We start from the raw sequence: 22,287 nt of genomic DNA, 5'->3' as shown, positions 1-22,287 counted from the left end.
GGCAAAGGAGGAAGAGTAAGGGAGGGGGCCCTGTTCAATAGTTTACTCTTCAAAAGCCAGAGTCCCATTTGTTTTGTCAATTCCTGCAGTAACCAGATAACTCCTTCAGTTCATCAGTTCATCTCTAGAGGGGGTGCTTTGCTCCTAACACACCTCCAAACCAGGCCCCACTACTAGAGTTAATAAAGATGGTGTTTAATAAAAAATAAATTAACAAAATAAAAATGAGTTGTTTCAATAGCATCAGAAGAAATTTTTTTTTCAACTGTATCAGGAGAGATTTTTTTTTCAATCCAGTCTCGACTACAAATCTTATTAGTAAGAAACTTCGAATAAGATATACAGTCATTTTATGGCAAACTATATATTTCTATCTACCTTTGGAGCAGATTTATCTGCAGTGTTTCAAACATTAAGATAACTAAAAATTTCATATTAATAGCATTTTTTACTGAACTAAATTAGATACTTGGGGTAAAGCCCTTTGAAATAGCATTTCACCTTCAAAATTCAGTCTTCTGTTTCCTCCCCTTCTTTTCCTAGCTCCTCTCTTTTCTTAACACTTAAAGGTAATTAAAAAATTTTAAAAAAAGAAAGAAAGAAAGAAAAAGATGTGCACACCAGAAGACAGTAACAAAAAAAGATTTTGTTTACTGGCTGTTTTGTTTTACATTTTATTTTCCCATTTTTTACTTTCTTTTTCAGTTTCAAAACAAGCCTCTCTCCACATATATTCCCACCCCCACCCTTTTGCAGAGAGCAGACTTCAAACTTCACTTCTGCTTTCAGGTCTTAAAGAGAAGGGGAGGGCAGGGAGGCAAAAAAGTGACCAACTGAGAGTTATCTCAAAATAAAAATTAACAACAGATTTTCTTATTTCAAAATCCCCACGTTCTGCCAATTTGAAAATACCTTTCCTCCCCTCTTCTAAGGTTCCCAGACCGTCAGAGTATTTAAGCCACGGTATAAAGGAGGTATCGTGTTGTTTACAGTTCTTCAGTCTGCACTGGGTGCCCTGTGCCTCCCTGAAGCCTCTTAAAAGGTTCTTGCTGTCGGTTAATTTCAGGCTGGAGTTTCCGGAAGGGCATTTTCTTTTCTTAAGGATGAGCGCTCCTTCACCAACTCTTGAACGTTCCTCGGGCTCCTCTTCCCCACTGAATCTCCTCGGGGAGTCAGGTCCTGAGGGACCGTGAAACTGTCCCTCCGCGGCGTGGACACGGGGGTCTCTCTCTCTGTGCCGAGAGCTCGGGGTTCTCCAGGGGTCCCGGCGCCCCGCAACCGGTCTCACTCCGTGTTGGCGGGGAAAGTGACCGCGGTCATGGAGCGCTCCTCGGTCAGCGTGGTCATGCAGCCCTTCGCCCACGCGACCTGCAGGACTTCTTGTGTTACCTCATAATCCACGACCCGCACGAGGAGGGGTCTGGGTGGGTCCCCCGGAGCTCGGGAGGGAGCGTCTGCACGGCTGCCAGAAATTCGCTTTTCCCGTGGAAAGAGAGGCGAAGGGCAGTCGGGTTTCCGGCCCTGTCCGCCCGCTTTGAAAAGGTCCTCCTCATCGGCCACTTCTTCCCGTGCGGAGTCCCCCTGAGTCCCCAACCACCTCTCCGGGTGCAGAAGAAAGAGCACTTTCTCTCGGACCCAAGAGTCACAGTGCACATTCTCTCCGGCCTCGCGGTGCTCGGGGGCGCCGCCCCGGCTGCTGCTCGCCCCCGCCGCCGAGGGGTTCGGCGCGCCCAGGGCCAGGGGAGCCCCGCGCCCCGCCTCGCGCACAAACGGCCGGGCGCGCCGCACGCTGTGGGGCGAGGCCGTGAGATTCGGAGCCCCGCGGGGACCCGGGGCCCCCATCCCGGGAGGAGGGCCATTCATCCGGTGGGTCTTCCGCCGGTTCTCGCAGCGAACGCCAGCGGAGCTCTGGAAAGCGCGGGACAGCCAGTCGGCCGTGGGCGTGGCCTCCTCGCGCCCCGCCCCCCGGGCCTGGGACTGTCCCCGCTCCCTCCCGTCCGCACCTCCCTCCCTCTCTCGCGGCTTTCGGGCCTTTTAAAGGCGAAAAACCTCACTTCCCCCGCAACCCCACGATCGCCCCTCCTCTTCTTACCTGCGATCCTAGACCTGCGGCCGTGGTCTCATTTCTGAGTCGCTCCCCTTTCTCTTCTCAGTTCTATCCTAGTTTCCAGCCCACCACCGTTTGTCTCTAAACAACAGGAGACACCCTTGCACTGCACACACACCCGCACTGCCCCACGAAATGCCCAACACAGTGTATGCCTTCTTTCCAAGGACTCTCCTTGGAGTGAAGGAACAAGGAGGTTAAAAAAAAAAAAAAAAGTCTGATTTAATCAAGTTCTTCTGATAAAAGTTTCCGTGTCCACTCCGAATCCACCCTCACCATCCTACCAAGATTATCGAATGTACATCAAAAGCATCTGATTGGGAAAGTTGAGTCCTTTGAGAAAACGCCTGTGTATTGTTTGTTGTTCTTCCTTGGAATGCGGGAATCAGTAAGACAATGGTCACACCGGTCTTCATTTTGGTTTTGGCCATGCTTGTCCAAAGGGGCATTAGTGCCCTTGATCAAACGGAAATAAACAAAACCAAACCGCTACAAGAACTTAAGGAGGGCTTCCCTGATGGCACAGTGGTTAAAGAATTTGCCTGCCAGTGCAGGGGGACACGGGTTCGAGCCCTGGCCCAGGAAGATCCCACATGCCGCGGAGCAACTAAGTCCGTGCGCCACAACTACTGAGCCTGAGCTCTAGAGCCCACGAGCCACAACTACTGAGCCCACGTGCCACAACTACTGAAGCTTGCACGCCTAGAGCCCGTGCTCCACAACGAGAAGCCACGACAATGAGAAGCCCGTGCACCGCAACGAAGAGTAGCCCCTGCTCCCGCAACTAGAGAAAGCCCACGCGGAGCAACGAAGACCCAACGTAGCCAATAAATAAATAAATTTATTTTTTAAAAAAAAGAACTTAAGGATTTAAAATTTTGTGTTCGTTTTTAAAATTTCCCCTTTCACTACTCCCCTACCTCCCTCACCCCCTCCCCTACACACACACACACACACCTCTTTAACCCCAGAAGTTAAAAAAATATATATATATGGATCTCTGGGTAGGCTTTCAGAATCTCTCGTTGCCAGGCCCTCTGACACACTTAACTTTGCCTGAGGGTAATGCGGAAAGCTAGCTAACAGAAAAAAGGGAGCTTAGTTTGTGATTTCCAGTTTGTCCTCGGTTACAGGTCCTTGCTTTATTAGAAAGTGTTCACTTTTCCTGTCTACTTCAGAAAAAAATGACTGCAATGGTGGAAATTTCTGCCCGTATTTTGAAGGACCAAGTAGTATGGTGAAAGATATTTTGGAAAGAGAGGACCTTCTGATGTCTGACAAGTCACTAAAAAAAAAAAAAAAGTGTACAAGGGGTGAGAAAACCTGGGTCATACCTGGCTGACTGGATGCCTGACCTTGGGCCAGTTACTGCTAAATTACAATTAACTAAATTTTTCGAGTGTATTAGGCAAGAATTGCTCTAAGCATTCTATATATTTAAACTCATTTATTCTTTTTTTAAAAAATAAATTTCTGTATTTCTTTTTGGCTGCGTTGGGTCTTCATTGCTGCGCACAAGCTTTCTTTAGCTGCGGTGAGTGGGGACTACTCTTTGTTGCGGTGCGAGGGCTTCTCATTGCAGTGGCTTCTCTTGTTGTGGAGCACGGGCTCTAGGCATGCGGGCTTCAGTAGTTGTGGCTCTCGGGCTCTAGAGCGCAGGCTCAATAGTTGTGGCACACGGGCTTAGTTGCTCCAAGGCATGTGGGATCTTCCCCGACCAGGGCTCGAACCTGTGTCCCCTGCATTGGCAGGAGGATTCTTAACCACTGCGCCACCAGGGAAGCCCAAACTCATTTATTCTTCACAACAAACTAAGGAAGTAGCTCTATAGTCTCCTTGAGAACTCTGTAGAACAGGGAGGTTAAGATCAAATACCAATAAACAGTGGAGCCAGGATTCTCACAAGTTTAAATGTTTGGTCCTATTTTAAATGACCTTCCTATTTTTTTTGTTTTTGTTTTTTTTGACATATGTTACATGCAGCTTTTTTTATTTATTTATTTATTTATTTATGGCTGTGTTGGGTCTTAGTTTCTGTGCGAGGGCTTTCTCTAGTTGCGGCAAGTGGGGGCCACTCTTCATCGCGGTGCGCGGGCCTCTCATTATCGCGGCCTCTCCTGTTGCGGAGCACAGGCTCCAGACGCGCAGGCTCAGTAGTTGTGGCTCACGGGCCCAGTTGCCCCGCGGCATGTGGGATCTTCCCAGACCAGGGCTCGAACCCGTGTCCCCTGCATTGGCAGGCAGATTCTCAACCACTGCGCCACCAGGGAAGCCCAACCTTCCTATTTTTAAACCTATGACTTCATGTTCTTTTCTCTTCATTTACTTAACCAGGAATCACTGAGTGTGTGCTAAATGTCAGCTACTGTTCTAGGTGATGGAGGAAAGAAGCTGAATTGCTTGTCCTGTTGGAATTTTCATTCTTTACATCAGTTACATACATCAAATCCTCTGTACAAACGTAGGAGATAATAAGCTAACTTTAACGCACATGAAAATCAACTGCAGGCTAATGCCCTAAACTACTCTCAAGGATTCTGCTCTTATACGTTTCGGGGAGGGCTTAGAATGTGGATTTTTAGCAAGACCCTCAGCAATTCTGATGCTAGTGGTGCATGGACAACATTATAAGAAACATTACCAAAGATAATACTCTAGACCATAGATAAACTCTAGGCCGTTTTTTGCTGCTTTCATGTGGCAATAAGAACACTGTGTTTTCCTTCCTTGAAGGAATATTGGGAGAATTCCAATGAAGGTGCCTGTATTCTGAGGGAAGTGTAATGTAAACCACAAGATTTATTGCTTTCAAATTTTCATGCCAGTGGGGGTTGGGTGAGGGATTAGAGTAGGCATGGGGAATGGGGAAAACCTATTTGCTGAGGAGTGAGCCTGATTCATCCACCATAAAGCACCTGCATTTCTAGATGTCAAGAAGTTGTGTATTAATGCATAAAAGAATGTTAAGAGGAAATGCCAAATAAATTAAACTTCAAAGAGATAAAGTCTAAAAAGAACATAAAACAAAGAAATAGGCAGCTTGTCTTCAGGATAGTGGTGTCTGCTATGCTTTACTATCTCACAGTGCATAAAAGCCTGATAAAGGGTGCTGATAAAGTGAACCCATTTACTTCCCCTCTGAATTGCCTACTACCAACTCTAATTTAAGGAAAAGAGGCTTTGTCATAAGGATATTAGGAGCTGACAGATTTGTTGGGAAAGTGGGAATACCAGACTTTAAAACAGGTAGAAATCAAAGCTGTTGCCGAGGGAATAAGGAGTTGGTACAACAGGAACAGATTTCTCCGCTGGACAGAATGCACTTCAACTCTCTCACTTGTCCCTGTGGCACTTACTCAGGAGTCAAATTCCACTCAGAAGTATCCACCTGGCTCAGTTTATGCAACCTGCTTACCCCTTTACAATACAGGACAGTAAAAGAAAAGGTACAGTCAAAGAAGCCTTTGGGGGATCCCCTTGGCTTCTGTAATGGAAAAGCAAACAGCTGGACTTACCACCTAATAAAACTGCATGATAGGGAAAGGTAACATTCCAAAAAAGAAGTCAGGGTGTTGTTAAGAATTTTTTTTAAATTGCACTAATGTCTATCACACTAACTATTATAAACAGAGTGTGGACATGGGAGTGACAGATAGGGTATTCTGGATAAGGCCACATTATGAGCAATGGTGCAATGGTGAATATGGAGGCACGTGTAGAGAATAGTTTTGTCCTTGACATTTCTCTTCTCTCACGTCTAAAACACTCTCCATGATTTTATCCATCCCGTGGCTTCAACTGCAACCTGTACTCTGATGATTCTCCAATTTATATCTCTATTATAGACCATGATGCTTATTTCCAGACTTGTGGTAGATTGTATTATTGTCTCAAATTATTTATTTCCTCATCCTGAAAGAAGATCATACTTCCTGGCTTGTGTACCACATGACTTGCAATGCTCCTTATTCCCATACACTTCTCTACCCCACTGATGTTGACTTTGGCCATGTGACTTGCTTCAGCTTAAACAGGTGTGACGTTGGATGCATCTGAGCAAAAAGGAAGAGTCATTGCAAGGTTGGCCCTGGGCAGGCCCCAATCAGAGCTACCATCTTTGCTGTGATCTGGGAACGAAGACAGTACATGGGACAGAGCTGACTGGAATCCAACAAAGTTACAGCAGCTGATACATATTCTAAGCAAGAAACAAACTTTTGTTATAGTAAAACAATGAAATTTGAGGGTTGCTTCCTACCACAGTCTAACCTAGTGAAAAATGTTTCTGTTCAATTTTCTATTGGACACCTCTTCTGAATGTCACTTGAGAACTAAAATGTTGCCTGCCATATTAGTAAACAAAGGATGTTGCAGCCATCAAGCCATTACATTACAGCTGTCCAGACTGTGGGCCCTGAGGGAACTCAGGATAGAGGCAAAGGGGCTGCCCACTTCAAGCCCATCTAGCCGTCAGCCCCAGCAGTCGCCCCCGACGGTGCACCTAAGGAAACTCAGAATGAGAAAGCATAGGATAACTGCCCCAGATAGCTAACTGGACCCAGATAGCTGGGGTGCATAGCACAGGGATGATTTCAGTAAGCCCAGACTCCTGTATCTTCCCAAACATAGAGAAGCGCTAAACTTAACTTGAGATACCCGATTTTCTTTTATTAACAATAATCTGTTGATATTTCAACTACCTGGTTTTGTTGCAAAAACTCCTATATATCCTGGCTTCCTCCCTCTCACCCCCTGTCCTCTTCGGAGCAGTCTCTCAGTGTTATTTGAGATGCTGTCTCCTAAGCTTGAAGTCCTAAGAATGTCCGCCGAATAAAACATAACTCTCAACTTTTATGTTGTGCTTTTCTTTTTTCAGTCAACACACTCTAAACCTAAAATACCTAAAACTGAACTCATTATGTATTCTCTTAAATCAGTCCCCTCTTTCAAGTGTTCCTTATCCCAAGGATTAGCTTGACTACCAATTCTATTGTCTTCCCTTTCCCTCAGCGGCTAGACCCACCCCACATATCTAATATTTAACCGAGTGTTGATGTGTGTGTATGTGTGTATTTCCTCTCTGTCCCTACCTCTCCAATCCCCACAGCTACAAAAATAAAGTCAGACCCTTAGGCATGACATAAAATATCTTCATAATCCTACCCCAGCCTATCACTGTTTATAGTTTAATGAATAAATGAAAAAAGAAACAAACAAGCCACCTAAATGAACACAAAGTGCAAGTCTGAGACTAGGGTGAGGTTATTGTGTATAAATAAAATCCAGCCTGATTATGGATAGACCTTGAAAACTACGAGCCTTTTAGAAGAGATTCTAATCATATTTCCTTTGACAACTAAGGTTCTGGGGACCTGAAGAACTCAGACCCTGCAAAGAAAATCTACACTGGACTGAGTCAGGTGAGTTTGATGGGCCTTGTTATCTTGGGCAAGTCTCCCAATGCCTCCAAATCTATGTTCTTATCTGCAAGGTATAAATAATACCTGTCCTGTGTGCTTCCCAGGGTTTTTGTGGAGGTCAAATGAAACAATTCTTCTGGTAACACTTTGAAACTATGAAACTTGCAAAATATTTTAAATTTATTTTTTTTAAGTTCATTATTGTTTTTTTAGAACTGGGAACCCAAACCACACTTTTTAATGAAATCCTTAGGGAAAGATGCACAAGTCAAGGGCTGGAGCTAGACAATAAGCACCAGACCCATAATCTTAGAATAGAGAAGCTAATGTTACTAGCTATAAATTGGAGAAAAAAGAGGAAGAGAGGGAACGTGGCAGTTCTGGGGATATCAAGCAGCTTAGCCCAGTGGTCTGAGATAAAATGGAAACTGAGGCAAATTTTTTAAAAAGGAGTCTTTGTTTTAAATTTTGTATTACCAAAGGGTGTGTTCCTGGGAGAAGAAAAAAGAGGCTTAGTTTACCTAACATGTGGCCCTGAGACTAACTTGCTATATATGTATGATATTTTTTGAATGAAACATTTAAGCACATTGCCTTTTCACTCCACAGAGAGTTGGCGACCCTTAAAAGATGTCGGCCAGGCACTTTGAAAGGACAAAGAATGCTAGGTGTGCCAGTCAGCTGCAAGAGATGATGCATGCAGCACTCTGAATAGTAGCTGCATAAAGGGGATTTTTAAACTATAATTCATTGTCAGCTGCCTGCATTATCCAACATTTTAAAGTATATTCATCATCATCGTCTCCTGTCAGAGATTAGGATTTAAGACCAGGCTCTTTCATTGAGTATGAGTAAACAACTTATTAAACAGGAAATTTTGTCATTAGTAATTGAGTTGGCATTTTATGATGATAATAAAGAACCAGTGTTCTTTATCCTACATTCATCTTCAGCATAAACAAAATTTGACTTGTTCAACAGCAGCCCATACTACTATTCCAGAGATAATTCAATCTTTGACTCAATATGGGTGAATTAATACTTATGAAATACTTCATATAAAATAATCACTCAGGTTAGTAAAATAAAGGTCATGATCTTAATATATCCAATCTTGATTAGTTTATAATAAAACATTTTTAATGGGGCAAGGCAATTTTTCTTCCCATTACGTTATTTTATTAACCAATGTGCATGTGATCAGGTATGGGGTATAACAGCTGTAGAAATCCTCAGTGATATTTTACATCTACATTTCATTCTCCAAATATCTAGCTGTTATAATTTGCTACGTTTTATCAACAAGCAAAGAGTGGCTGGAAAATACTGAGTCTCTCATTTAACAAGTCTGCAAACGAGTTGACCTGGAATGTCTAGGAACTCAAAGAAACTGTTAGTAATAATCCCTCGTTACCTCTTACTCATACTTCATAATTCATCCCTCCAGGGCAAGGCTTAGACAGAATGGTATAGTAGGTTAAACTGATCATTAGTAACCCCACTGCTTATCTCTACTCCCCCTTCTTTCTCAACTCTTTTACTGAGGACAATCTTATGTTATTTTCAAAGCCATAAATTCATTAAGAAAGGCATGGAATTTAGCCCTCCTTCAGTTTAATACTCCTGATAGGTACCCTTTCCTCCTTTCCTCTGACCATGCTTTGTGTCTCTTTTACCTCTTCTCCGCACTTTCTCCTCCTTTTTTTTTTTCTTTTCTGGTCTTTTATGCAGTTCCTTCCTTCCTGTCTATTGTGATATAGTGCAGAATTAGAGAGCGTGAGTGATGGAGCCAAACTCCCTGGATTTAATATCTACCTTTGTCATATATTAGCTGAGCGACTTTAGGCGGCCTACTTAACCTTTTTCTTACCTTAGTTTACCCATCTGAAAACTGGGGGTAAGAACAGTACCAATCCCATAGGGTTGTTGTTGGGAGCAAATGATTTAATATATTTAAAGCCTCTAGAACAGTGCCTGCCACATAGTAGATGCCATTTCCTCTAGAATGAATGAAGGCAGGGATTTTTAAAAATTTTGTTCACTGCAATGTAACTATCACTGTTGTATCTCTAGTACCTAGACCAGTGCCTGATACCATTGTTGAATTAATTAATTTTCTATTTCTACTGTGTTTATCTTTCAGTGTTTTTCTTTGGAGCTCTGCTTCTTCTTTCTTCCCTCCTCTCAGGTTTCCATCATCTATTGCTCACCTAAATTGTCTCCTATGGCTCTGGGTCTAAGGTTTTTGAGTAGAGTTAAACATCACAAATTCAACATTTATCAGTAATTATTAGTCACGGAGTTTCCAATGAAAAGAGAAAGAAGAACTCTTGAGTCAAGGAAAACTGAGAATAAAATAATACTTTAAATACAATATTTTACATGAAACTTGTGGTGACCTGTGTTTGTCATTTATACATAGGTTAATAAGCTGCCTGTAAAAATCTGCCACTTTCTACCATTAGTTTTATTTTGATTCAAACGTAAAAATATTTAAAAGAAGAGTGTAATAAACAGCTGTTGTTCACCTGGATTCACTGATATTTTATCATATTTGATCTCTCTCTGTCTTTACAGACACACACACACACATACACTATATAGACATTCCTTTACTAGGAATTATTTGAAATTAAGTTACAGATATCGTACTTTACTGCTAAATACTTCAGCATGCATCTTAACAAAATAAATGCCACCACATTACCAATATCGTACTTAAGAAAATTAACATTAATTCGATAGTATCATTTAATGTATCATAATAAATTTTTCCCAATGGTCTACAAAATGTGTGTTTTAGAGTTTGTTCCTCTGATCCAGAATACAATAAAGGTTCATGAGTCGCAGGTGATTCAGTTTCTTAGTCTCCTAAAATCTAGAATGAAGCACTCACATCTTTTCTTCCCACCCTTGATATTAACTTTTTTGAAGAGTTCAGGCCAATTATCTGATAGAATGTTCCATCCACAATTTGGATTATTCTGATTCTTCCCTTATGATTAGATTCAGGTTACGCAGTTTTGGCCAGAAATCTACATGGTGATATATTGCACTTCTCACTGCATTGTATCAGAAGGCACACAATGTTGGGTTCTTCCACTGTGGCTCATGCTAAGTTTGACCACTTGGTAAAGATGGTGACCACCGGTCATCTCCATTATACAGGTCCATTTTACCCTTTACAATATGTAAGTAGTAATAATATTAAATAAATTTTATTTAATATTATTTAATAATAATTCTTGCTTAATTCTTAAATTGGAGATTGCAAAATGTCAACTTTCTAATTTGTCATTCCTTCTACATTCCTTAGTAGGTATTCTTCTGTAAAGAAGAGCTTTTGTTTGCCAGACCACCTCGTTTTCATATCATTGTGGATTCAAGGATTTTTTTAAAAAATTCATGTGTTATAATCCACTGCATTATTGTTATTTTCGATGCTGTTATATATGGTATCAAATTTGCCAAGTAGGAAGTTCGTTGTACCAGTTCTGTTTTCTTTTGACCTGACCAGTTTTTTTTTTTTTTAATTGAACCCGGGTCCTTGGCAGTGAAAGCGTGGAGTCCTAAGCACTGGACTGCCAGGGAATTCCTAACATGACCACATTTAGTCTTGAGCATTTCCTTACTTTCTTGCCCAAGGTGTTCTTTCCTTTTCTTCTTTCCTTTTCCTGTTCTTCAGCCTTTTCTCCAAGAGTTCTATTTTCCCTGAAAGGTATTTACGAAGATCTGACTATCAGGGATGAGCATTGAGTGTTGTTACTTGTAGCCCTTTTCAGTCAACAGAGCCAAAGAATAGATGTTATCTTTAATCCCAGGTCCCTACACTGTTCAAAAGTCAAAACAATATAAAAGGTACATATTCGGGGAAGTCTTATTCCCATCCCTAACTCCACTACTTATAAGTCACTTAAAAAATAGTTTCTCGTTTAATCTTCCTGTGTTTCTGTTTGCAAAAGTAAGAAAAGTTAGCAGAGATCTATTTGATATACACTAATTTTCTCATTCTTCCTTACATACTCTTGTACATGTAGCTTTTTTTTCCACTTAAAAATGTATCATGGAAATTACCTCAAATTACATCACAGAGAACTTCCTTGTTGCTATAAGTGCTTCATTGTGTAGATGTGTCGTAATTCATTCACCTGGACTTTGAAGGATGGAAATTTAGGTTGTTTCTAAAAGTTTGATATTACACATAATATGGGAGTGAATAACCCAGTGCAAACATTGGTTTTATATTTGTGGAGGAATCCTCAGGGTAAATTTCTGGAAGTTGAATTGCTTGTGTAAATGCATATGTATTGTGTTAGACGGTACTGAATTTCCCTCACTGGAGTTGTAACTTTCCTACTCCCACTACCAGTATATGAGTATGCCTATTTTCTACAGCTTCAAACTTGGGTTCTCAATATTTTTTAATAGTATTGCATGACAGTTTAATCACACTTTTTTTTGAGTGAAGTTAAGCATCTTTTCATATGTTTAAGAGTCATTTTGTTTTTCTGTGAACTAACCATGTCTCTTGCCCATTTTTCTATTGGATTTGAGTATGTATTTTTTTTCTCCTCTCAGTGTTAAGGGCTCTTTATATTTTACAGAAAATAGTTCTCTATTTGTGATATAAATTGCAAATAGCTTCTCCTAGTGTATAATTTATATTTTGACGCTAGATCTTTTGCCACTGAGAAATTACACACGTGCACACATACATATGTATTTTATCAAACTTAATATTTTTCTTTTATTACTTCTGAATTTGGAAAGCCTTTCCTTATACCCAGATTATAAAGGAACCAACCAATGTTTTCTTCTAGTATTTGTATGACTTTTCTTTGTAAAGTCTTTATTTATTTATTTATTTATATCTTGGATCAATTTGGAGTTTATTCTTGTATAGGTATGAAATATGAGTTTAATTTAATTTTACTTTTTTTCAGATTGCTATCCATTTGTCTCACTGCCACTTATTTAAAATTCCATCTTTACCCCAGTGACTTGAGATGCCACTTTGATCTTATTTTAAACTTTCCTGTGTACTCGTTATTTCTGGACCTTTTTTTCCCCTGACTTTGTTCTGCACAAGCATGTACCATTACTACACTTTATATAAGTTTTGTAGTATGTTTTAATGTTTGTGGGGTTAATCTCCCCTTTTAACCTATTTTCTTTTCCTGAAATTTGTATTGTTATTTTTGCATATTTATTTTCCATGTTCTTAGTCTCAGGAATCTGATAAAAGGAAATAGTCAAAAATGCAGCAGAGAGACTTCCCTTGTGGTCCAGTGGTTAGGACTCGGCACTTTCAGTGCTGGGGCCTGGGTTCAATCCCTGGTCCGGGAACTAAGATACCATAAGCTGCACAGCGCAGCCAAAAAAAAAAAAAAAAAAAGCAAAAATTCTAATGGGACAACTAGAAACATATCAAGATATCAAGTGCTCGCTTTGGGAAATAATCTAGAACTAAAATCTGACATCTAGTGTTCACTGCAGTAACTGCATGGTACTAACTAAAGTCTGACAGTCTTACTGGATTATAAGCAATGTCTTTTAACAGTGTTTAAAACCTAGAGTATATTTTGCCTTGGAAACAGATCTGTTAGAGGGAGAGAAAGCCGCACATCAATTAGGAAGAAGAATACCCGGATGTTCGCTATTTTTGTTTGTAACTTTTAAAATCACAAGAGCCAGAATAAGGGGGAGTGAACAAAAGTTCACTCAAGAAAATAAAGTTCACTCAAGAAGTGAACAGGGACTTCCCTGATGGTCCAGTGGTAAAGAATCCGCCTTACAATACAGGGGACTTGGGTTTGATCCCTGGTCAAGGAACTAAGATCCCACATGCCACGGGGCAACTAAGCCCCGTGCCCCTCAACGAGAGCCCACGTGCCTGCAAACTACAGAGCCCATGCACCACAACTAGAGAGAGAAAACCCACACTCCTTAACGAAGATCCCTTGTGCCTCAACGAAGACCTGACGCAGCCAAATAAATAAATAAAAATAATAAATAAATAATTTAAAAAGAAGTGAACAAAATTGGAACAGGGCTGGAACACACATGCCGCCAACACTGCTGAGGTTGGAGGGGGTAAAGAAAAGAGGAGAGGCTGGGAGTGGCTTCTTTCCCTCTTTCACCTCATTGCTCAGGTACAGTAAGATCAGAAAAAGCAAAGGGCTGTCGGCAACTGGGTTTTATAGCTGGAGCCAAGATTTCTATCAGAGATTGAAAAACATGGGTGAATAGAAACTTGGGGAAAGAGAATTAGGCTGTTAATGTTACCTATACTGACACAACAATCCCTCCGTCTGCATTTTTTTTTTTACTATTTTTATTTTCCCCAACTAAAATGATTTTAATGCTAACATCCCAGGTTAGAAGGGAGAAATCATCTTTGTAGTAGGTGCTGTGCTATTCCATCGGCTGTGTTTTACTTTCAGTTTTATTTTTTCCCTGTTCCTAGTGCTTACTGGGATTAGGGAAAATGGATACAAAACTTTAGGTATTATCACAGACAACTTACAGAAATTTAATTTATAGTTCTTTGTTTTTTTCTCAAAATTCAAATCACCCAACAAAAATTCGTGATGAAAAATGCAAAATGAGTAGAAACAAAACTTGTGTTATTAAATGAGATTCTATTCTAGAGGATGTCTAAATGTCCTCCGAAACTGCCCTGCCTTGTCCTGCTCCCAAAGTTTGAGCAGACTGAAATCTCCATTCTTCCTCTGTATTTCCCCTCAGTGAGTCTTAGGCAGAGTGAACATTCATCCTCACTAAATACAGACAATTGCAAAACCCAGTTCGCATCCACCCAGAGCCGACAAGTACATGTCTCTGGAGAGTTGAGCATGTTGCCTGTACTGAGTCCTCAGAGAGTTCCTAGCTGCCTGAGAGGCCAATTAGCATAATAATTCAAAGTACAGGCTTCAGAATCTGACAAACTCAGGCTCTGATCATGACTTAAAATCTGCATAACCTTTGATGCGTCATAAAACCCCCGAGCCAGAACTCCGACAATAAGATAAATCTCACACACACACACACACACACACACACACGCACGCACACGTACACAAAAGTATATATAAAATTCGGCACAGTGGTTGAGAGTCTGCCTGCCAGTGCAGGGGACACGGGTTCGAGCCCTGGTCTGGGAAGATCCCGCATGCCGCGGAGCAAATGGGCCCATGAGCCACAATTGCTGAGCCTGCGCGTCTGGAGCCTGTGCTCCGCAGCGGGAGAGGCCGCGGTGGTGAGAGGCCCGCGCACCGCGATGAGGAGTGGCCCCCGCTTGCCACAACTGGAGAAAGCCCTCGCACAGAAACGAAGACCCAACACAGCCATAAATAAAAATAAACAACAAACAAACAAACAAAAATGAATCTAAGAATAAAGTCTTAAAAAAAAAATTTGGCACAATTATCAGCATGTAGTTAAATGTTAAGTAAACAGTAGGCACATTATTATTAGTAAGACAATAAGGCACAGGGCTATAATAATGATGCCATGTACCACCTGGGAGTAACCCTCAGTTATCAATGCTAAAGATAATGAGAATCCCTGGGGCAGAAACTAGACCACATTCTCCCCAGAGATTTATGGACTCCAGTTACTTAGACCTCTTCCCTCTGGCACCAAGGATAAGTCTCTAGGTAACAACTGGCTCATGGTGACCTAAACATACTGTCACTCCCAAGGAATCATACTTTTTTATTAAAACAAAGCTCTCCTTCAGCCAGTTTGTTTACTTTTCTAAGAATAAATACCTAAAATTTAGATTTCCTCTAATCTTTGTAGTTGGGATTTTTGTGACCTCCATGGGGTAAGAAACCAGTATTTTCTATATGGCTAAGTCAACTTTATCCAGACTAGATAAATCCAACCATTGTGTTTGTGTCTGCTTTTATTGCAGATAGAAGAAAATAGCTTGTGATGTTTATCTCTTCCTTTATTGTCCTTGAAAGATATGCATACACAATCAATTGGAACCCAAATTAAAACAAAAATTCTGACAAGGATAAAAGACTAATAAGAGTATTGATTTTAATCATTTAATCAATTTAATCATTTAAATTTCCTTTACGAAAAAGATACGTGACTTAGAAAAAAATAGGTTGAAATCAAAATAACACTGTTCTGGCTCGGCCTCTAGCACTGATTATCTATATGATCTCGAAGAAGTCATTTATTTTCTTTGGCCCGTAAATCTTCATATGTAATGAGAGAATTAAAGTTTATCTTATCAAAATTCTCTGAGTATGTACATATGCATACAGAAATATGAAATAAATGTAAATATATGTGTATGTATGTTTACACGTGCATTTGCATATCCAGATTCACACCTACATATGCATCTTAGTTTCCCATGAGAAAGCAGATTATAAACAAGGGGGCTGGAATAGGTGATAGGCAATGTCCAATCCTATGCCAACATCATCTGTTTTGAGCTTTTTTAAAAAAATTTTTATTGATTTATTTGTTTTTGTTGTTTTTTTGTTTGTTTCTAGCTTTTAAAATGCCCATATCTTCATTCCTCCATCCAAGGCTACTGAGAAATAGAAACTTGTTAGCAGTACAAATTCTCAGGCCTGACCTCGGACTTACTGAATCAGGGGCTGTGGGGAGAGGCTCAGCCATCTGTGTTGCAACCTGCCCTCCGGGTGATTCTGAAGGGCACTAAAAGGTGAGAACCACTGCATTCAAACATTCCCAGGGAAGAACTATAGGCTAGAGTCCTAGGCAGAAGTGGAGAGACAGTAATTAAAGGGAAAAAAGCAGGATATTCTACAGAGAACTTGAGTCACAGGTGGTAGGAAGAGTTTGGGGAAACAGCAGTGGCAGGCACAGGGGAGCATTATTTTGGGTCGTAGGGAACTGGCGTGGTAGTGGGAAAACCGAGCAGAAGCCCAAGCAGCAATAAGGAAGCAGTAGCCACATGCTCCCATGTTAAATCACTTGTTCTCATGCAGTCATTTCTGCTCCTTTGCGAAGACCCGCTGACTTTAGAACCTTCTTCCTACAGTGGATCGCAAAGGAGGATAATTATCTTGTTTTTAGCCATAGCTGTCTCTGACCCCTATAGTCATTACTGTAGAAACTTGAGACAGGGAGAGTTAGGCATTCCCAGCCTAACCCTGCTTGTCTTCTGGTCCTTTTCAAAAATTTAAGGTTCTCCTGATTCTAGTTTTAATTTTTCCCCTCATTGACAGCTAAGGAGCATGTGTTATGTTCAGAAAAAGGAAGAAAATTCCTGGAGTTCTAATGGGCTAGGGGTGAACTTGCCCAGAGAAAGCTGCAGGGGTGAGAATAAGCCTATAGAATCGACAAGGCAAGAACTCGGCTTGGATGCTGTTTAGGAGGCTAATGGAGAACACGTTGTCATCCAGGACATTGCCCTGAGAGGGGAATCCAGCGTGAGGGCCACCAGCCAGCTGTAACCTTTCCTGCGAAGCTCTGGCAGGGTGTAGCCATGGCACATGGTGGCAAACTGGTCTGTGACAGACCAAGACACGGGGTTCCCCTTGTCATCATTGACACACACTCGGGAAGCAGGAGAGGAGGTTGGCAATATACCAACCAATGAACGACACTGTTCATTGCCGCCCCAAGACCAAGTCCGGTTGAGTAGATAAGCATCAGCAACTCTCAGGTAGGTTAGTCGTGGGGAAGAACTCATTCTCGAAGAAAATGACATGAGAAGAAATATGAACTCGGTATCACGGGACCACAAACAACTACTTCTCTTTTTATACCAACTCAAACTGAGAAATCATCCTCGAGATAGTGCCTTGCAAATACCAGAATATTTTCAATGAATTAGAATCAGTCACTCACCGCTTATAAATATCTTTTAGGGTTTCATTTCTGATAAGACACAACACTCATTATATTAGATTTAAGTCTTTCCTTCGAATTTAATGCCCCTTTGTTATTGTCCTCAGAATAGATGAAGGTAAGTATTTCATTTTTCTGTAAAACAGATCTCAGACTTGATCTTATTAACTCCTGAAACTGCTGACACCCTCTCTGAGGGCCTTAAACAAGTCCAGATTCTTGGGCCCCTAATCGTTTCCTTGGTAAAAATAAACGTTTTAGGATAGAATTTCTATCTTTATGCATCTGTGACCAGAAAAAGAAATACAAATTTCTTAATATTCTAGGCATACGTAGATGCTCAAGAAATGCTAGCTCTTCCAGACCTTTCCCTAAAAGGTCTGGAAAAAGGTTTAAAAACCCATGAAATTAAGATTAAAAAAAAAAAAAAAAAAAAGGAAAGATAGAAATTGGTGCAATTTCTGAGAACTGAGATGGATTACTTAGTTGCAAGTCTCTGGGGCTGGTTGTGCTTCCGAATTTGCTTTCATTCTTGAAATTATCAGTATCCTAAGACCATCCCCACTTAAAAGATTGGTAATGTCATTCTCACTATGTCCTTCTTTATAAAGAACACGTTTGTGTTTTCTTTTTATTAGCGGTTCTGCAGTGTTAGCTCACATTCCAGGCATTCCGTGGACTCTGACACTGGGTCACTCATCTAACAACTAAGCAGGGGGAAAGAATAAATAAATACAAGCAATAACGGGCTCAATAGGCTTTCTCATTTAATTCTTGAAAATAAACTTCAAAACAAAGTCAAAGAAGCCTCAGGCAGAAATGTCACTGCAAATAAAAACACTAACACATGTGTTTCAGGAGTGACAGTGGAGACTATGACCTTGTATGTGAAGGGCAGATATCCAAAATAAGGTATCCAAATTTGGGTAATGATGTAGGTGTTAAAGACAAACTGTCAGACTTCCCTGGTGGCGCAGTGAATAAGAATCCGCCTGCTTTGGGGCTTCCCTGGTGGCGCAGTGGTTGAGAATCTGCCTGCCAATGCTGGGCACACGGGTTCGAGCCCTGGTCTGGGAAGATCCCACATGCCGCGGAGCAACTGGGCCCGTGAGCCACGATTGCTGAGCCTGCGCGTCTGGAGCCTGTGCTCCACAAGAGAGGCCGCGACGGTGAGAAGCCTGCCCACCGCGATGAAGAGTGGCGCCCGCTTGCCACAACTAGAGAAAGCCCTCGCACAGAAACGAAGACCCAACACAGCCAAAAATAAAAATAAATTAATTAATTAAAAAAAAAAAAAAAAAAGAATCCGCCTGCCAGTGCGGGTTCGAGCCCTGGTCCGGGAAGATCCCACATGCCGCGGAGCAACTAAGCCCATGCGCCACAGCTACTGAGCCTGCGCTCTAGAGCCCGCGAGCCACAACTACTGAGCCCACGTGCCACAACTACTGCAGCCCACGTGCTGCAACTACTGAAGCCCCTGTGCCTAGAGCCCGTGCTCCACAACGAGAAGCCACCACAATGAGAAGCCCGCGCACCACAACGAAAAGTAGCCCCCGCTCGCCGCAACTAGAGAAAGCCCGCATGCAGCAACAAAGACCCAACGCAGCCAAAAATAAATAAAAATAAAATAAATTAATAAAAAAAAAAAACAGACAAACTGTCTAACTTCCTATGCAGAAATAAATCTGATTTTAAAAAGCCTGACTGGGGATCGAGGAAAATTTAAAACAACACCTCAGGGATAGGACAGTAAACAGACTGTGGGAAACTCTAAAACTCTAAAGGACAAATAGCCTGATCTTTTCTACTTCCTAGCTCTATCACCACTTACTATTTGAGTGATCTTAAAACAAAGTTACTTAGCTTCCTTTGTCTCTGATTATGCAGGATGGGAATAACAGTGATTGCTATGAAGTTTAATCCCCATAGGGTTGTTACTAGGATTAAACATTGGTATAAATGCATGTATACATGTAATGGGCTTAGAATAGTGCCTGGCATATAGCACATATCAATAAATATCAGCCATTTTAACCATTATTATTTCTGTTATACAGCACTGTCGTTCCATTTGAAAACTTACCTTAATTTTAAGGACCTCCTTGGAGGTGGAAATGGGTAAAACTGGCTAGGGCACATTTGTTTCTATTAGTTAAAAAAGGAAAAACGTCCATGTAAAAAAAGTACTCTATGGTAGTTTTATTGTATTTGGAAAACGTCCCTCCTTCATCTTCCTCTTTGTCCAATTTTAACCAGTATAACCAGTCTTTGGATATGGTTATAAACAGCTGTCACTTTAATGAGGAGACAAACACCCAAGGCAAGAGAAAGTGGTTGTGTGGTGGTGAAGTAGTGAGAAATACATTCAAGGGTGGCAACTCTTAACGAGAAAACTAGTTAGAACAGGAAAATGTATCAGTCACTTTGGACAGAATAAAGCACAAATGGGAAATTTGAATTTCTCTCTGCTTTTGCTTTCCTTCTTTCCTCTCTCTTCCTTAAAGCTGAATATTTCTTGACAATGAATGAAACCTGAGAGGATTTAGGATACTTATGTTTGGAAACTAAGCCAACCTAAATGATTCAAATATTAATGCTGACAGGTGCACCTACATTTATTTCTGGTAAATAGAGAATGCCAAGAAATTCTGTCCAAATGAAAGAAAGTAAATCCCTTAATTTTAGGTTGCCGGGCAGGTGTCTCATATTTAAGCAAAACCTGTTTGTTAAACATATGCCCAACTGAAAGTTGGAGAATGGTAGAACCCATATAAAATAATGATTTTAAATGACTGACAGTAAACTGTGTTTCTGTAACATCTGTACAGGCTGCCTTCCCCCCACAAATTACACCATTTTCCCTCCTTCCTTCAGCAGCATTACTGGGGACCCATTTTCATGTATGTTCAGCAACTTTCCCTTTCAGCCTTTTTCAATCTTTTCCAATCTGATAGGTGAAAAAGTTTTGCTGTTTTAATTTGCATTTACATGATTATTTTAAGGTTGAAAATCTTTCAAGTACTTACTGGCCATTTATGTATTTTCTTCTGAGAATTGCCCATTTTCCTATTGGTATTTAATCTATTTTTTACTGGTATTTAAGAGCTCTTTATGAATAAAGATATTATTTTTGTTTTATATATGCTATAGATATTTTTCAGTCTGTGCTGTGTCTTTGGCCTGGTTTTTTAATTTTTATTTTAAAAAGTTCAGTTTTATGTAATGATCTATTAATTTTTTTTCTTTATGGTTTTATCTCTATTTATATGAGACAAAACCATGTGTGTCTCTGTTTATATGAATAATACAGGCATACCTCAGAGATACTGCAGGTTCAGTTCCAGACCACCACAATAAAGCAAATCTCGCAACAATTTTTTGGCTTCACAGTGAATATGAAAGTTTAGTGTATGACTACTACTACAGTCACACTGTAGTCTACTAAGTGTACAACAGTATTATATCTTAAAAAATGTATATACCTTAATTAAAAAATAATGGTGTTGGAAAAATGGCATCAATAGACTTGCTCAAAACAGGGTGGCCACAAACCTTCAATACGTAAAAAACACAGCATCTGTGAAATGCAATAAAGTGAAGTACTACAAAACAAGTATGTCTGTTGGGCTTTATCTACACTGACATCAGTTATTTATTCATAAATTCTGTTCAGTTTATATTTTTCTATTTAATTTTATTTATTTTGAATATATTCTGTCATAAAGTAGGAATATTTACCACCACCCTCCACCAACATCCCCAGTGTGGATGGTTCGCTAGCTTTCTCAAGACCATTTATTGAATAATTTATTTTCTCTACATTTTATTTGATATTCTATCTTTATCAACAGGCTACATTTTTACACCATATAGGCTCCATTCCAAAATATTTATCTTTTAGAATTTAAAGTTTCTGGCATGGGCACTTATCAGTCACCGGAGAGAAGGTGTATGATAGTTGGCATGGCCTGTGTATGTGAGAATTTAGACAGATGAGGATACTACATAAGATGACCATCTGAATTACTAGGACCTTGTGCAATTGAATTTCAATTTTATTTGGGTCTGTAATTAACTCTTAAATTCTTCACAAAGAGTATACCACAATTCAACCTTTGAAGAAAATATTGTGTATGTTGCCTGCTACCTGCCAGAAGATACTGTACGTCTCTCAAAATTAGATCATGTACTTTACAAAGCTACAAGAGGGTAGTATGACCAGTTTATGCGTGGTAGAGAACTACCCCTCAGCAACAATGGTAAGTCAAAATTCCTGTTGACTTTCAATCATCTGTTAAACAGATGTTCTGAGAGAAACAGCAGACTTAATGTAACTCCTTCATCCCCACCAAAAGCGATTATAAACATCATGGTTAATGATAAAAGTGATCTGGGGCTCTACTTGCCACTCTAAAAACACAAGGGTTGGGCTTCCCTGGTGGCGCAGTGGTTGAGAATCTGCCCGCCAATGCAGGAGACATGGGTTCGAGCCCTGGTCTGGGAAGATCCCACATGCCGCAGAGCGACTAGGCCCGTGAGCCACAACTACTGAGCCTGCGCGTCTGAAGCCTGTGCTCCGCAACAAGAGAGAACGTGATAGTGAGAGGCCCGCGCACCGCAATGAAGAGTGGTCCTCACTTGCCGCAACTAGAGAAAGCCCTTGCACAGAAACAAAGACCCAACACAGCCATACATACATACATACATACATACATACATACATAAATAAATAAATAAATAAAATTAAAAGAAAGAAAAACACAAGGGTTTTTAAGTTTTAAGACATTTTGTGAAAGCTTTTTCCTTTAGTTGCTTTGCCTGGCATGTAGCAGACAGTCCAAAGTATATACTGTAATGTTCTCTTTAAATGTTGCACTATAGGTTTCCTTTCTCGAAGACTTTCTTTCCCTTAAGATC

The 22,287-nt window shown here is 40.6% G+C and overlaps 1 protein-coding gene across 1 annotated transcript; it reads right to left on the bottom strand.

Annotated features, from left to right (window-relative positions):
* Window positions 1–660: 660 nt before the first annotated feature.
* Window positions 661–1,863, bottom strand: C12H6orf141 (chromosome 12 C6orf141 homolog). The gene has a single exon (XM_068558331.1). The coding sequence runs from the start codon at window positions 1,861–1,863 to the stop codon at window positions 1,285–1,287; it is 579 nt and encodes a 192-aa protein (XP_068414432.1). The 3' UTR covers window positions 661–1,284.
* Window positions 1,864–22,287: the final 20,424 nt, after the last annotated feature.

Source organism: Eschrichtius robustus, chromosome 12, assembly GCF_028021215.1.
Source record: "Eschrichtius robustus isolate mEscRob2 chromosome 12, mEscRob2.pri, whole genome shotgun sequence".
Lineage (NCBI taxonomy): Eukaryota > Metazoa > Chordata > Mammalia > Artiodactyla > Eschrichtiidae > Eschrichtius > Eschrichtius robustus.
Note: the sequence above shows the minus strand (reverse complement) of the source record. Positions and strands in the feature narration are given on the sequence as shown.